Genomic DNA, 16,333 nt, shown 5'->3' with positions numbered 1-16,333 from the left:
TACTTTTTCTGAAAGGTGTACATACACACAATAGCCTAAACATAGAAAGCAGACAGACAGAAATCTTCATCTGCCACTGTGGCCACGGAGGAGAAAGTAATTTGAGAAGTATGACGGGAGGAAGCTATTATCATGGCAGTTATAATTCAAGAAGAATTATAAGGTAGAGGCTGAGCTGAAAGAATGTAGTCCACCTTCCGGTGACGGCAGGGGTGTGTGGCATGTGCAGAATGAGTTATGCAAAAGAGCTCCAGCACCTCTTTTTCTACGAAATGAGCTCTGGCACCTCTTTTCACTTGCCACAGGAGGTGGTGGCAGCTACAAGCATAGCCAGCTTCAAGAGGGGATTGGATAAAAATATGGAGCAGAGGTCCATCAGTGGCTAGTAGCCACAGTGTGTGTGTGTGTGTGTATATATATAATTTTTTGCCACTGTGTGACACAGATTGTTGGACTGGATGGGCCACTGCCTGATCCAACATAGCTTCTCTTATGTGACACAGAGTATTGGACTGGAGGGGCCATTGGCCTGCTCCAGAATGGCTTCTCTTATGTTCTTATTGATACAGAGTGTTGGACTGGAGGGGCCACTGGCCTGATCCAACAGGGCTTCTCTTCTGTTCTTATGTGACACGGAGTGTTGGACTGGATAGGCCATTGGCCTGATCCAGCATGGCTTCTCTTATGTTCTCATGTGACACAGAGTGTTGGACTGGAGGGGCCATTGCCTGATCCAACAGGGCTTCTCTTATGTTCTTATGTGACACAGAGTGTTGGACTGGAGGGGCCACTGGCCTGATCCAACATGGCTTCTCTTATGTTCTTATGAAATGACCCCCTGCGCTGAACCAACGGAGCGATTGCTCCTAAAGCCACGTATCAGCAGGTGGTTCGGAGATCTATTTTGCCCTCCTTTCGAAACCCAGGGAGGAGTCACCGTAACTCATGGGGGGTGAGGGTCAAGGCTCCAAAGAATTTGCAAGCGAACAGAAAAAGACAAGCCGTTCTGCTTTTCCAAAAGGAATGTTTTATTGACAAAGTTTTCCCCATCAGTCACCAGTACAGAAGAGCACAGTACAGTCTCTCTCTCTCTCTCTCTTCCAGCAGTTTCCTGTCCCACTAGTGTTGTTCCCTCCCTTTCCAGCACAGATGACTATTTTATCCCCACCCCCAACAAAAAAAACCAAACTCTGGCAAATGACACAACCCCGGCTGGTTTTCCCCTCGAGCTGCTACATCCTCACGCTAAAGTTTCCATCTGCACGGATGGAAGACGGGGGGCAAGTTCTACCATCGACATCTAAGTGTCCAAACTTGCTTTTCTCCAAGCTTGGAGGGAGGGGGAGGGGGCCGAAAGCCTTCTGTTGGGGAGGGGCGGCAGCCTTGAAACGGCTTCGACTGATATGTTTTCCGGGTGCTGCAGCGGTCCCGTTGAGCCTCTAAGGCACCTGAAAAGGTCGGGAGAAATCACGGGAGAGGCACCTCCGCCTTATGACTGAGGTCGGGGCAACGGAAAGCCACGTGGCCTTTCCGAAACACTATGGGGCTCCTGAGCACAGCTGGCGAGGAGGGGGGGGAGGGGAACACTGGTAACTGGGACCGCTGCAAACCGAAAGTGGGGAAAGGTGGCCACGTTAAAACGGGCGAATAAATTTTATCGGGCTCCTGGCGGAAGGATGGATCCGAGGGGAAAGGAGAGGACGGATCTCCCTGTTCTGGGAACGGATGCGCCCTGCTAAATGCGTCCCTCGCTAATCAGATCAGCGCCTAAAGGGACAGCTGGAGAAGCAAACTCCACAGGTGGGAGAGAGAGAGAGAGGGAGAGGGAGGAGGGGGAGGGAGGGGAAGATGGAGGGAGAGAGAGAGGGTGGGGGGAGAGAAAGAGGATGAGAGGGAGGGAGGGGGAGAGGGAGGGCGGAGGAGGGAGGGAGGGGCAGAAGGGGGAGAGAGAGAGGGAGAGAAAAGGAGAGGAGGGGCAGAGGGGGGAGGAGAGAAAGGGGGAGAGGGAGGGAGGAGGGGAGAGGGAAGGGCAGAGGGAGGGGGAGAAGGGGGAGAGAGAGAGGGAGAGGAAAGGAAAGAGGGAGGGTCAGTGGGAAGGAGAGGGAGGGGAGAGAGCGAGGGTGAGAGAGAGGGAGGGGGAGAGAGCGAGGGAGAGGGGTGGGGGAGAGGGGAGAAAGAGGGGGGGAGAGGGAGGAGGAGAGAGAGACACAGATGGAGCAGGCGTGTGCGCGACCAAAAATGAACACGAGACCCGGCACATCTGCATGCTGCTACTACGGTTGGATGCAGAACTCCAGCGCTTCGGCACCCCCCTCCCCCACAAAAATTCTTCACACTCTGGAGATATAAAAAGATTATAAACAAGTAAAGCAGGCGGTGATGTAAGGCGCGCGTCGTCAGCTTCGGCGTCCGAAAGGTAGATCTGCCGCCCCGCTCCCCTCCCTCCCCCCACCCCCGCAAAAAAATAAGGATGCTAAAGCTGGTGTGTCGGGAAAAGTCCACTGCATTCCCAAAAAAATAAAGATTCTTGAGATTCGTTAAAGCTAGAGAAAATCGATGTAGCAAAGGCTTCGGGCAGTTGCTGAGCGGAGGTTTCCCTTTCTGGAAGCCCCGGAGAAAAAGCTTGTCTTCTACCTACCTATTCCCCCACCCCCAAGTTAGATGCTTCTATCTTAAACGGAGACTGAAAACCTCGTAAGTTTTCCTGACGGCTCCCCACACTGGAGGAGCCCTTAACGGCTAGAAGCCCGTTAGCGACGCAGAACGGGGCCCCGAGAGCAGAGTCCCTGCACCTCTTGTTCGGCTCCCGCATTCCATGGCTAGGTTTTTCACATCACCTAACGAAATAAAATCTGGCCTGCTCGTGGAGGGGGGCGGAGAAAGGGGCGGGAGGAGAACGAAGCAGGCCTCTGAGGCCGAAACACCCGTGCAGAATCCCCACAATGCTGTGCTGCTATACTTTTTTAGGAGAGCCGCCCGCAGTGCGTTCTACCCAGAGCCCCTTTTTTAGTGTCAAACGTACAGTGTGCGAAAAACGCGCCGGGGTGTTCGCCCGACTGAACCCGAAGAATCCAGCAGCGAGGAAATGTCGACGGGAGACGTGTGGATCTCTCTTTTCCAAGGGGCACCTGCTTTTTTTTTTCCGTTTGTTTTGCGTGTTGAGAAGAGCGAGAGGGGGCAGGGCTCTGGCAGTCGGGCACCGCTGGGCGGGAGCCTTAGAATGGCGCGTTGTCCTGAGGCGGCTTGTCGCTGGAGGCCGAGGGGGAGTGGAGCTCATCGGCGCTGTTCTCTCTGCTGCCCACCACTTTGGACTACGTAGGAAGAAAGCGGGGGGGGGTGGGGAGAAAGAACAGAGTGGAGTTATTGGTAGCCATCGTTTCTGCAAGGAGAGAAGCTATTCCTTTGTTTAAACATTTATCACCCCCCTTTTTGTGTGGCATGAGGTGCCTTACGACAGGGGTGGCCAACGGTAGCTCTCCAGATGTTTTTTTTGCCTACAACTCCCATCAGGCCCAGCCAGCATGGCCAATGGCTGGGGCTGATGGGAGTTGTAGGCAAAAAAAAAAAAATCTGGAGAGTTATCGTTGGCCACCTGTGCCTTACGAGAATACTTTAAAACGTTTCCCGCTTGAAACCAAAAATAAAGCAGCAAACCCCAGATCTCCCCCTCGCTTTAAAAAGACGCCTGCCAGTTCAAACCCCCTCAAAATCCCTGGCAATCCCTTAGGGCAGGGGTGGCCAATGGTAGCTCTCCAGATTTTTTTGCCTACAACTCCCATCAGCCCCAGTCATTGGTCATGCTGGCTGGGGCTGATGGGAGTTGTAGGCAAAAAAAACCTCTGGAGAGCTACCGTTGGCCACCCCTGATCTAGAGAGTAAGGAATCACTTCTCTTCACAGCCAACATGACTTTTTCTTTTTTAAAGCAGGAACGCACAGGAACCCACTTCCGGTTGGCTTGGTGTCAGGGGGTGTGGCCTGATATGCAAATGAGTTCCTGATGGGACTTTCCTACAGAAAAGCCCCACGCGAAACAATAATGATGTCAGGAGGTGTGGCCTAATCTGCAAATGAGTTCCGGCTGGGCTTTTCCTACCCCCCCCCCCAAACACCACCCTGACTGTTGGTATTAGATTCTTTTGAAGAAACAAAAGAAGAAAAAGATATTGGATTTATATCTCCACACCAAACTGGAGAGCCAGTTTGGTGTGGAGAGCCAGTTTGGTGTAGTGGTTAAGTGTGTGGACTCTTATCTAGGCGAACCGAGTTTGATTCCCCACTCCTCCACTTGCACCTGCTGGAATGGCCTTGGGTCAGCCATAGCTCTGGCAGGGGTTGTCCTTGAAAGGGCAGCTGCTGTGAGAGCCCTCTCCAGCCCCACCCACCTCACAGGGTGTCTGTTGTAGGGGGGAGGAAGGTAAAGGAGATTGTGAGCCGCTCTGAGACTCTTCGGAGTGGAGGGCGGGATATAAATCCAATATCTTCTTCTTCTTCTTCTTCTTCTTCATCCCGCCCTATATGCTGAATCTCAGAGTGATCACAATCTCCTTTACCTCCCCCCCGCGACCCACAAGAGACACCCTATGAGGTGGTTGGGGCTGAGAGAGCTCTTACAGCAGCTGCCCTTTCAAGGACAACTCCTGCAAGAGCTATGGCTGACCCAAGGCCATTCCAGCAGTTGCAAGTGAAACAGTGGGAATCTTCCAGAGTCCGTGCACTTAACCACTACACCAGGGGTGGCCAACGGTAGCTCTCCAGATGTTTTTTGCCTACAACTCCCATCAGCCCCAGTCATTGGCCATGCTGGCTGGGGCTGATGGGAGTTGTAGGCAAAAAAAAACACCTGGAGAGCTACCGTTGGCCACCCCTGCACTACTCCAAATTGGCTCTCCTGGATTTTAAACCGGGGGGGGGGGAGGGTTTCACCTGCTCATATAAGCTCATCCTCTCCCCCCCACCACCAAAAAAATCTTGTTGGTCTCTTAAGATGCTACTGGACTCAAATCTAGCTCTTCCGATATAAATCACCACCCCTGCCCAAGATGGTATCAGGCTTTTCAGTGTCGTCGAGCAAAAGCGCGCATCTCAGCTGCCGGAGTGACCTTGAGTCAGTTACAAGTTCTCTCAGAGCTGTTTTCTCAGGAACGGTTCCTTGAAAAGGGTACCTTAATGGTGCCAACGCGGTCTTCAAAGGACTTGAAGGTTGCAGAGTTCCTTTAGAAGAAAAAGAAAGAGATAGCAAGGTCAAGACCAGAGAGATTACAAAGAGCAACAGACTTCTGGGCTCAGACTGCAGTTCAGAAAATGGATTTACGATTAAAAAACCTGAACGAGCTCAACAGCAGAGCTTAGGAAAGGTAAGCCTAACCACAACAAGCAACAGTTTGTTCTTCTCTTTCAGAAAGCATACACGATCCCAGTGGAAGGAAAGGAAGCTTGTCAAAATTGTGGCTACTTAAGAGTATGACTTCAGGATTTTATACCCTCCCTTCTGCTTCCGAAAAGAAAAAGAATACACACATGACACACACAGGCAACAAACGCCACTTGAAAACCAAAACCGTAAATATCAAGAGACCCAATGGATAGACGCCAACCAGGTTTTTCTCAAGTTCAACAAACAGGTTTGAAGGCGTAAGGGGCTGAATTTTCTAATCTGAACTCAAAGGCCCAATTCAGAGAGATGCTAATTCAAGTGATAAACTTTGAAGAGTTTGGCCTTGTGAACAGATGCTGAAGTCACGAGAAAGGTTTACAAATGTTCACAAAATAGATTCCGGCGGGCAGCCGTTTGAGTCTGAAGCAACGGAGGGAAAAAAATGAGCCCAGAGTCACTTTTAAGACCAACAAAGTTTAATTCTGGATAGAAGATTTCATGTGCATACAGACTTCTTCAGTGGGCACGCACAGGAAAACTTAATATATCATCCGTTCTGAAATCCAAACTAGTACTGCTGCTTGATGATATATCCGAATATTCGGTACTGCCAAATTTTAGTCACTTTTTCTCATCTTGCATTATTTTAAACCTTACCCCTTGGCTTTTTTAAAGAACATAACAGAAGCCCTGTTGGATCAGGCCAATGGCCCACCCAGTCCAACACTCTGTGTCACAGAAGAACATAAGAGAAGCCATGTTGGATCAGGCCAATGGCCCATCCAGTCCAACACTCTGTGTCACAGAAGAACATAAGATAAGCCATGTTGGGTCAGGCCAACGGCCCGTCCAGTCCAACACTCTGTGTCACATAAGAACATAAGAGAAGCCATGTTGGATCAGGCCAAGGGCCCATCCAGTCCAACACTCTGTGTCACACAGTGGCCAAAAAAACCCAGGTGCCATCAGGAGGTCCACCAGTGAGGCTAGAAGCCCTCCCACTGTGCCCCTCCTCCAAGCACCAAGAATACAGAGCATCACTGCCCCAGACAGAGAGTTCCAACAATACGCTATGGCTTCCATTCCATATGAAGTAGCTTGTATCTTCTTTTCTGCCAATTTTTTAGCATTTGAAACAAAGGTTAGTTTTCGTAAGACATTCGTATCGATGGCATTTCTATCTCACCCTGCCTTTTTCTAGGTTTGTTTCTATTTTATATCGAAGAACTTTCATGCAACAACTTAAACTCCGAATCAAACCTTGTTGGTCTTCAAAGTGCCACCGAGTCTCAAATTTTACAAAAATACAAAACCGAAAGGCACAGACGCGAGCCGTCATGAGAAATGACTCAGCTGCATGCCCGCCACTGTTCTGCCAGGCCTGCCTTTGCCAAACTGTTTGAAATACTGATACACCCTCCTTCCTCCAGGGTATTTCAGGACCCAAAGTGGGTGACAATATAGAAAGACCTGGATACCAAACATTTATTTAGTTTAGCTTATTTATGATTTATATCCCGCCCTTCCCACCAAGTGGCTCAGGGCGGCTCACAACATAAAATCCAACATAAAAATTAAGTTTAAGCATTTAACACAGTTAAAACATTTAAAACCTTAAAACATTAGGAATAACAGAAATCTAATAGAACCACACTTAGTTTCTTGTGCCGGTTAGTTATAAGCCAGCCGGAAGAGGGTTGTCTTACAGGCCCTGCGGAACTGAGCAAGGTCCCGCATGGCCCTCACCTCTTCCGGCAGCTGGTTCCACCAGGAAGGGGCCGTAACAGAGAAGGCCCTGTCCCTGGTAGATTTTAAGCGGGCTTCCTTTGGCCCGGGGATAACGAGAAGGTTTTGGGTTCCCGATCTCAGTACTCTCTGGGGAACATGTGGGAACATTAACATTTATAAACACACACACAAATCTAAAAGCACCTCGCGATGCGTTTCTGTGATGTGTTTCAGATACATCTTTCCACTGGAAAGGTTTTACAATTGACACATACATGACCCGGTGTTAAAGTATCCTACAAGCAGCGTTCCCTCGAAGCCAAGTTAGCATGAGCTAGTTTGCAGGTTTTTAGCCTCTTTGTCTTAGCTCAGGAAGGATGACCCCAGAGCACGCTGATCTAGGCATTCGCTCACAACGTCCATGCCAGTAACTCACAAAGTGGAATTTTTGCTCACCAGACTCTGCAACTTAGAGGGAGCGTCGCCTACGAGGTGTCTTTATGTAACCCTGCAGGCTTAACGTGACGATCGTTTCCACAATGTGACAATCATTTGCACAATACCTAGTGATAATTTCAGGTGCTGTTTACTGGAGCTAGATGGGGGGGGGGGGGAGGGGACAGCAAATGCCAGCCCCTTACAAAGAACCCGAGTAAACCAGATTCTAAACCCAAAGGTTTGCCAGACCTTGTTAAGGGAAAACAAAAACCCTGCTAAGAATTTTGGCAAAGCTGAAGCATTTTCACAGCCGAATTCCCGAAAACCAAGGAAAGGCAGTGGAAGAGATGCTGGCCTGTAATCCTGGATACTCCTCTTTTTTTTTTTTAAACGAAATTTCATTTTGATTCCCACCCCTCCTTTTGTTTTGCACCTTCCCCACAGCAGACGCAGAGATGCGGCTTTGGCTACATTACCTCATGGCGGGCATACTTATCGAGTGACGGATGGAGTAGCTGCTACGCGGAAGCGTTAAGAGGAGAGGAAGAAAAGTTAAAAGCAGTTTTAAAAACACGCGCGCGCACACACACAACCTTGGAAAGCATCAAATCAGGTCATTCTTGTGACTATTCATACTGCCACTGAGCACTGGGGGGGGGGGGGGGGGGGGGGATCAGGCATAATCCTTAAGAAGGCACATCTGAGAGGGGACCTTGCTCCCGTGGGGCCTCTGTGTTGAGAGCCAGTTTAGTGTAGTGGTAAAGTGTGCGGACTCTTATCTGGGAGAACCGGGTTTGATTCCCCACTCCTCCACTTGCAGCTGCTGGGGTGGCCTTGGGTCAGCCATAGCTCTGGCAGAGGTTGTCCTTGAAAGGGCAGCAGCTGTGAGAGCCCTCTCCAGCCCCACCCACCTCACAGGGTGTCTATTGTGGGGGGGAGAAGATAAAGGAGAACGGCCAGTTTGGTGTAGTGGTTAAGTGTGCGGATTCTTATCTGGGAGAACCGGGGTTTGATTCCCCACTCCTCCACTTGCACCTGCTAGCATGACCTTGGGTCAGCCATAGCTCTGGCAGAGGTTGTCCTTGAAAGGGCAGCTGCTGGGAGAGCCCTCTCAGCCCCACCCGCCTCGCAGGGTGTCTGTTGTGGGGGAGGAAGGGAAAGGAGATTGTAGGCCGCTCTCTGTCCTTGAAAGGGCAGCTGCTGTGAGAGCCCTCTCCAGCCCCACCCACCTCACAGGGTGTCTGTTATGGGGGAGGAAGGGAAAGGAGATTGTAGGCCGCTCTCTGTCCTTGAAAGGGCAGCTGCTGTGAGAACCTTCTCCAGCCCCACCCACCTCACAGGGTGTTTGTTGTGGGGGAGGAAGGGAAAGGAGATTGTAGGCCACTCTCTGTCCTTGAAAGGGCAGCTGCTGTGAGAACCTTCTCCAGCCCCACCCACCTCACAGGGTGTTTGTTGTGGGGGAGGAAGGGAAAGGAGATTGTAGGCCGCTCTCTGTCCTTGAAAGGGCAGCTGCTGTGAGAACCTTCTCCAGCCCCACCCACCTCACAGGGTGTCTGTTGTGGGGGGGGAAGGGAAAGGAGATTGTAGGAGGCTCTCTGTCCTTGAAAGGGCAGCTGCTGGGAGAGCCCTCTCAGCCCCACCCGCCTCACAGGGTGTGTTGTGGGGGAGGAAGGGAAAGGAGACCGTGAGCCGCTCTGAGACTTTGCAATTCGGAGTGGAGGGCGGGATATAAATCCAATGTCGTCGTCTTCTTCTTCTTCCCTTATCCTAAAACCGAGGCAGGCCAACCCCCTGCAGCCACGCTTGCCGACCAGAGCACATTGGACTATGCTGATCAGGCTCTCAAAGCCCGGCTGCTCATTGAAGCAGGAAAGATGAGCTGTGCTCTTGCTGAGTTCAAGAAAGCGCAGCATAAATGGGATGGGGGGAGGAGGAAGAGACTGCAGTTCAGGAGATATTTGCTGGCGGCTGAGCCCAAGACTCCCAATTGGGGGGGGGGGGGGCAGGAGAAAACTCTACCCCATTTAATTTAAGAAAAAGCCTTTTCACACTCTACCCTGCCTGAGAGAGAGAGAGAGAGATCTGGCCCACCACCAACGTCTGGAGCTGCACTCGCTCCAGGAAACGGCCCAAACGCCGCGTTGTCGACGCTGCAAAACGGAGAGTGCCAAAGTGGCCTCTGGCCGGCTTGGCCGCGCTTCGTCTGCCTGAGTTGCATTAAACGCCAGAACCATTGCTAAGTTAAGAAGAGAGCGAATAAATTGCTGCAATGGTGAGCCCCAGCCAAAGACACGCACGAGCCTGCCGAGAGGAGGGTCTTTCTCGATCGTTTCGAAGTGCGAAGCTGCCTGGTTCTGAAACCACACCGCTGCTCCACCTGCCCCCAGACCTGCCCAGCAGTGACTCTCTAGGGTCTGGGACATGGGGGCTTCCCCAGCCAAGCCAGTAATCAAGTACGTGAAGGAAAAGAAGATGATATTGGATTTATACCCCACTCTGTACTTTGAATCTCAGAGTGGCTCACAATCTCCTTTCCCTTCCTACCCCACAACAGACACCCTGTAAGAACATAAGAACGTAAGAGAAGCCATGTTAGATCAGGCCAATGGCCCATCCAGTCCAACATTCTGTGTCACACAGCGGCCAATACACACACACACACACACTGTGGCTAATAGCCACTGATGGATCTCTGCTCCATATTTTTATCTAACCCCCTCTTGAAGGTGGCCAGGCTTGTGGCCGCCACCACCTCCTGTGGCAGTGAATTCCACATGTTAGGTGAGGTGGGTGGGGCTGAAAGAGCTCTCCCAGAAACTGCTCTTTCAAGGACAGAGTCTCAGCGCGGTCTGCAATCTCCTTTCCCTTCCATCCCCACAACAGACACCCTGTGAGGTGGGCGGGGCTGAGAGAGCTCTCCCAGAAGCTGCCCTTTCAAGGACAGAGCCTCAGAGCGGTCTGCAATCTCCTTTCCCTTCCTCCCCCACAACAGACACTCTGTGAAGTGGGTGGGGCTGAGAGAGCTCTCCCAGAAGCTGCCCTTTCAAGGACAGAGTCTCAGAGCGGCCTGCAATCTCCTTTCCCTTCCTCCCCCACAACACACACCCTGTGAGGTGGGTAGGGCTGAGAGAGCTCTCCCAGAAGCTGCACTTTCAAGCACAACCTCTGCCAGAGCTATGGCTGACCCAAGGCCATTCCAGCAGGTGCAAGTGGAGGAGCGGGGAATCAAACCCTGTTCTCCCAGAAGACTGCAGATTTATACCCCGCCCTTCTCTCTGAATCAGAGTCTCAGAGCAACCTACAATCTCCTATATCTTCTCCCCCGACAACAGAAACCCTGTGAGGTGGGTGGGGCTGAGAGAGCTCTCACAGCAGCTGCCCTTTCAAGGACAACTCCTACAAGAGCCATGACTGACCCAAGGCCATTCCAGCAGCTTCAAATGGAGGAGTGGGGAATCAAACCCGGTTCTCCCAGATAAGAGCGCACGCACTTAACCGCTACACCAAACCCATTAAGTCTTACTGGAAGTGCTGAGGGGCATTTTAACCCACCTTTCTCCCAAGAAGGAATCATTTCAATAGTCATCAAAACGAGTCAAGTTTTTGTACTGGGATCTCGGTGGCCCAAGTTCGAATCCCCACTATGCCGCAAAAGCTTGCTGAACGATCTTGGGTGAGCCTCATCTACCTCACAGGCAGGGCTTTTTTTGTAGCAGGAACTCCTTTGCATATTAGGCCACACCTCCCTGATGGAGCCAATCCTCCAAGAGCTTAGAGGGCTCTTAGCTACTGTAAGCTCCAGGAAGATTGGATGCATCAGGGCTGTGTGGCCTAATATGCAAAGGAGTTCCTGCTACAAAAAAAAGCCCTGCTTGCGGGGTTACTGTGAGGATAAAACGGAGACAAGGAGAATGATGCCAGCCATCCGGGGTTCCCCACTGTGGAGAAAGTGGGCTCTAAATGATGTAAATAAAACCAACATTGTCTCCTGGTTGCCCACATTCTTGCTGGGGGACCCCAGGCCAGGTACACACACTCTGCCTGACCTACCTCACAGGGCTGTTGTGAGGATAAAGTAGAGGAGAAGAGAATGATGTAAGCCGGAGGGAGGGAGGGAGGGAGGAAGGAAGGAAGGAAGGAAGGAAGGAAGGAAGGAAGGAAGGAAGGAAGGAAGGAAGGAAGGAAGGAAGGAAGGGAAAGAAAAAAAGAAAAAAGAAAAAGAAAGAAAAAAGAAAAAGAAAGAAAGAAAGAAAGAAAGAAAGAGAAAAAGAGAGAAAGAAAGAAAGAAAGAAAAAGAAAAGAAAAAGGAAGAGAAAAAGAAAGAGAGAAAGAGAGAGAGAAAGAGAGAGAAAGAGAGAAAGAAAGAGAGAAAAGAAAGAAAGAAAGAAAAAGAAAAAAAGAAAGAGAAAGAGAGAGAGAGAGAGAGAGAGAAAGAGAGAAAGAGAGAGAGAGAGAAAGAGAGAAAGAGAGAAAGAGAGAGAGAAAGAAAGAAAGAGAGAGAGAGAGAAAGAAAGAAAGAAAGAAAGAAAGAAAGAAAGAAAGAAAGAAAGAAAGAAAGAAAGAAAGAAAGAAAGAAAGAAAGAAAGAAAGAAAGTAAGTTTGGTATAGTGGTTATATGTAAGGACTCATATGATTCCCCACTCCTCCACCTGCCTTGGGTCAGACATAGCTCTTGGAGAGTTGTCCTTGAAAGGGCAGCTTCTGTCAGAGCTCTCTGAGCCCCACTTCCCTCACAGTGTTTCTGTTGTGGGGGAGGAAGGTAGAGGAGATTGTGAGCCCCTCTGAGAGATTCGAAGTGGAAGGCCGGGTATAAATCCAATATATTCTTTTTCTTCTAAACGCCCATCCTCCTCCTCCTCCTCCTCCTGCTTGCCATTCGGGAACACCAGCAGCAAGCGGGGAACGAAGCCACAAGGCAGCTAAGAATCTCAGCTTTCACATAAAAATTAAGAAAGCTTTTCAGCTCCGGAGCCTCTCGGGATGAAATGGGCACTGCAGACAGAGAAAGCTGCTGTAGTGGAACCCTTTCAGGACAACGCCTTTTGGTGACGCTTGCGTTTAAGGCAAAACATCTCTAAAGGGGAAAGCCCTGTTGAACCAGATTCCTCGCCGGTCTCCTTCCCATACGCAGTCTTACCTAAAGGAATGCGAGAACGGATGGGCCCTGGAAGGATCCAAAGGCAGCAGAAAGAAGCAAAAGAAAGGAGGGTTGGTTAGTGCGGATTTTTAAACATGAAGCTCACACAATACCCAGAGAGAGAGAGAGAGAAGTTACATTCCACATGCAGGCATGCTGCAGAACCCGACAATTGTTTAATACCACACTGACAACTCCCCAATCATTTGGTGGCCAAAACACACAGCATTTCTCCCGGCTCTTTCAGGAGTGACGTCGGATGAATTCATCCGGTTCCTTTAATCCGGGCCAGCACTGCTTGGACTCACAGGGCAGGCTCCCCGCCGTTCCCCGAGATCCCCCAAAGACACACCATTGGGAGAGGCGGGCAGAAGAAGAGATTAAGTTAGGAACTGGTCTGCGATGAAAGGCACGGCGGCGTCTCTTCTTCTATGCGAGTTAATGCCAACCTGGCAGGAAGTCGGCACGAGGAAAAGCTGCCACAAACACTGCAGACGCTGGGTAACACATCCGGGGCATTCAGGAAAAGAAAGCGGCGGTCACTCTTACCACCCCTTCTCCAAGGAAGAGGCCAGAACGTGAAGTTCTGAAAAGTTTAGTAAACAAGTTTGGGGGAGTAGTGGCACCAAAGATGCAAACAGCTGTGGACGGCCGTAGGTCACACGAGACATACGGAGGTGAGATCTGTCTGCTCTTGTGCGACACTCCAGCCGTATTAAGAATATCAGAAGAGCCCCTGCTGGATCAGCCGTCTATCAAGTCCAGCATCCTGTCTCGCACAGTGGCCAACCAGTTCCTCAGGAGGGCCAACAACAGGGCACAGAGGCCGAGGCCTTCAGAAGAACATCGGAAAAGCCCTGCTGGATCAGACCAGCGAGGGACCATCTAGTCCAGCATTCTGTCTCTCACAGGGGCCAACCAGTTCCTCTGGATTGCTAACAACAGGGCAGAGAGGGTGAGGCCTTCATAAGAACGTCAGGAGAGCCCTGCTGGATCAGACCAGTGGTCCATCTAGTCCAGCCTCCTGTCTCACACAGTGGCCAACCACTTCCTCTGGAGGGCCAACAACAGGGCAGAGAGGCTGAGGCCTTCATAAGAACATCAGAAGAGCCCTGCTGGATCAGACCAGTGAGGGTCCATCTAGTCCAGCCTCCTGTCTCACACGGTGTCCAACCAGTTCCTCTAGAGGGCCAACAACAGGGCACAGAGGTTGAAGTCTTCCCCTGAAGTTGCCACCTGGCCCTGGGATTTAGAGAACTAGTGCTTCTGAATTCAGAGGATTAGTTTCCCCTCAGTCACCAAGTCTCCTGGCTTCAGATAGCCTTCTCCTCCATGAATTTCTAATCCCCTTTATAAAGCTGTTAATTCCTGTGGCCATTACTACATCCTCCAGCAGCGAATTCCACATCTGAATCGCTCTCTGTGTAAAGTAATATTTTTGTCTGTCCTGAACTTACAGCCCATAGGTTTCGTTGCATGCCCTCGAGTTCTAGTATTTGGGGAGAGGGAGAAAAGGTTCTCTTTGTCAACTCTCTCCACCCTGTGCGTAATTTTATAAAGCTCTATCACGTCATAAGAACTTAAGAACATAAGAGAAGCCATGTTAGATCCGGCCAATGGCCCATCCAGTCCAACACTCTGTGTCACACAGTGGCCAAAAAACCCAGGTGCCATCAGGAGGTCCACCAGTGGAGCCAGGACGCTAGAAGGCCTCACACTGTTGTTCCCCCCCTCAGTAGCCTCTTTTCTAAACTGAAAACTCCCAGCCTCTTCAGCCTTTCCTCAGAGGGAAGCTCCTCAACCCTTTTGAGCCTGGAGGGCAGCTCTAGAATTCTGTCACAGTGTTGCGGGCGCAGCCACAAAATGGCTACTGCAGGGGGTGAAGCCAGCAACAAAATGGCTGCCATAGCTTCCCTTCAGTCATACAAGTGAAGAGCCTTGTGCTGTGGTGACAGCTGCTGACAAAGCAATCTTTTTTTTTTTTTAAATAAAATCTGCACACCTGATCTATTCTGAGCTTTTTGTGTAGCAGGAACACCCTCCTGATGTAGCCAATCCTCCTGAAGCTTACAGTAGGCCCTGTAAGGACTGGCTACATCAGGGGTGTGTGGCCAAATATACAAAGGAGTTCCTGCTACAAAAAGAAGATGATATTGGATTTATATCCCACCCTCCACTCTGAAGAGTCTCAGAGCGGCTCACAATCTCCTTTCCCTTCCTCCCCCACAAAAGACAACCCTGTGAGGTAGATGAAGATACTGGATTTATATCCCTCCCTCCACTCAAGAGTCTCAGAGCGGCTCACAATCTCCTTTATCTCCCTCCCCCACAACAGACACCCTGTGAGGTGGGTGGGGCTGGAGAGGACTCTCACAGCAGCTGCCCTTTCATGGACAACCTCTGCCAGAGCTATGGCTGACCCAAGGCCATGCTAGCAGGTGCAAGTGGAGGAGTGGGGAATCAAACCCGGTTCTCCCAGATAAGAGTCCGCACGCTTCACCATTACACCAAACCATTACACCAAACTGATTAACGCATGGAATTGGTGATTAACACATGGAATTCACTGCCACAGGAGGAGGCGGCGGCTACAAGCATAGCCAACTTCAAGAGGGGGACTGGATAAGCATATGGAGCAGAGGTCCATCAATGGTTATTAGCCACAGGGTATTGATGGAACACTCTGTCTGGGGCAAGTGATGTTCTGTGTTCTGGGTGCTTGGGGGGGGCGCAGTGGGAGGGCTTCTAGTGTCCTGGCCCCACTGGTGGACCTCCTGATGGCACTTGGGGTTTTTTTTGGCCATTGTGTGACACAGTGTTGGGACTCGATGGACCACTGGCCTGATCCAACATGGCTTCTCTTATGTTCAAAAGAGCCCTGCTCACCCGGCTCCATCCACTTTCTAAAAATACTAGGCGAGTGCCAGAAAAAGGTGCTGGCAGGCTCCAGGTCACCCAGGGGCGCCATGATGGGAGACCCCTGATCTAGACCATGCAAGGATGCCTCAAAAGACTGTCAGAGCTGAAACCAAGATGAGACACCATCTGCTCGCATTGCCTGTAAGTAACCAGCAGCTCCTTCTTCTGTTATCAGACTTCAAAAATACGCTAGTAGAACGAAGGTGCGCATTTTGCTTTACGTGACGACAGGACGAAGACAAGACAACACACCCGCGAAGATCACACAGATGGCCAATAGTGGCAAAAGCCCCCCAAACACACACTAAAAGAGAAGTTCACCACAAAACACACACTCCCAATCCTTTTTAGTCTCTGATCGCATAAGCCAGGCTGGCTAACAAGAACTAGAAGCAGGGCTTTTTTTGGAGCAGGAGCTCCTTTGCCTATTAGGCCACACCCCCTGATGTAGCCAATCCTCTCAGAGCTTACAGGGAAGTCCTTTGCATATTAGGCCACACACCCCTGATGCAGCCAATCCTCTGAGAGCTTACAGGGAAGTCCTTTGCATATTAGGCCACACACCCCTGATGTAGCCAATCCTCTGAGAGCTTACAGGGCTCTCAGTACAGGAACTGCTGTAAGCTCCAGGCGCATTGGCTACATCAGGGGGTGTGGCCTAATATGCAAAGGAGTTCCTGCTACAAAAAAAGGGCCCTGACTAGAAGAAAAAGCCTTTATGGAGGGCTGAGCTAG

At 50.7% G+C, this 16,333-nt stretch overlaps 1 protein-coding gene across 3 annotated transcripts in view; it reads right to left on the bottom strand.

The window, feature by feature from the left end:
- Positions 1-1,007: 1,007 nt before the first annotated feature.
- Positions 1,008-16,333, bottom strand: part of TPD52L2 (TPD52 like 2) — a 67,425-nt gene continuing 52,099 nt past the window's right edge. For 2 of the 3 annotated variants that reach the window (XM_060230597.1, XM_060230598.1), the window contains 2 exons: positions 5,165-5,213; positions 1,008-3,311 (listed from right to left, as the gene is read on the bottom strand). In XM_060230597.1, coding sequence (XP_060086580.1) covers positions 3,216-3,311; positions 5,165-5,213 — 145 coding nt within the window. In that variant the 3' untranslated portion in view covers positions 1,008-3,215. The remainder of the gene's footprint in view (positions 3,312-5,164; positions 5,214-16,333) is intronic. The other variant, XM_060230599.1, reaches the window with a different exon arrangement.

The sequence above is a fragment of the Heteronotia binoei genome, chromosome 2 (genome assembly GCF_032191835.1).
Source record: "Heteronotia binoei isolate CCM8104 ecotype False Entrance Well chromosome 2, APGP_CSIRO_Hbin_v1, whole genome shotgun sequence".
Lineage (NCBI taxonomy): Eukaryota > Metazoa > Chordata > Lepidosauria > Squamata > Gekkonidae > Heteronotia > Heteronotia binoei.
This window is presented reverse-complemented; position numbering and strand designations above follow the sequence as displayed.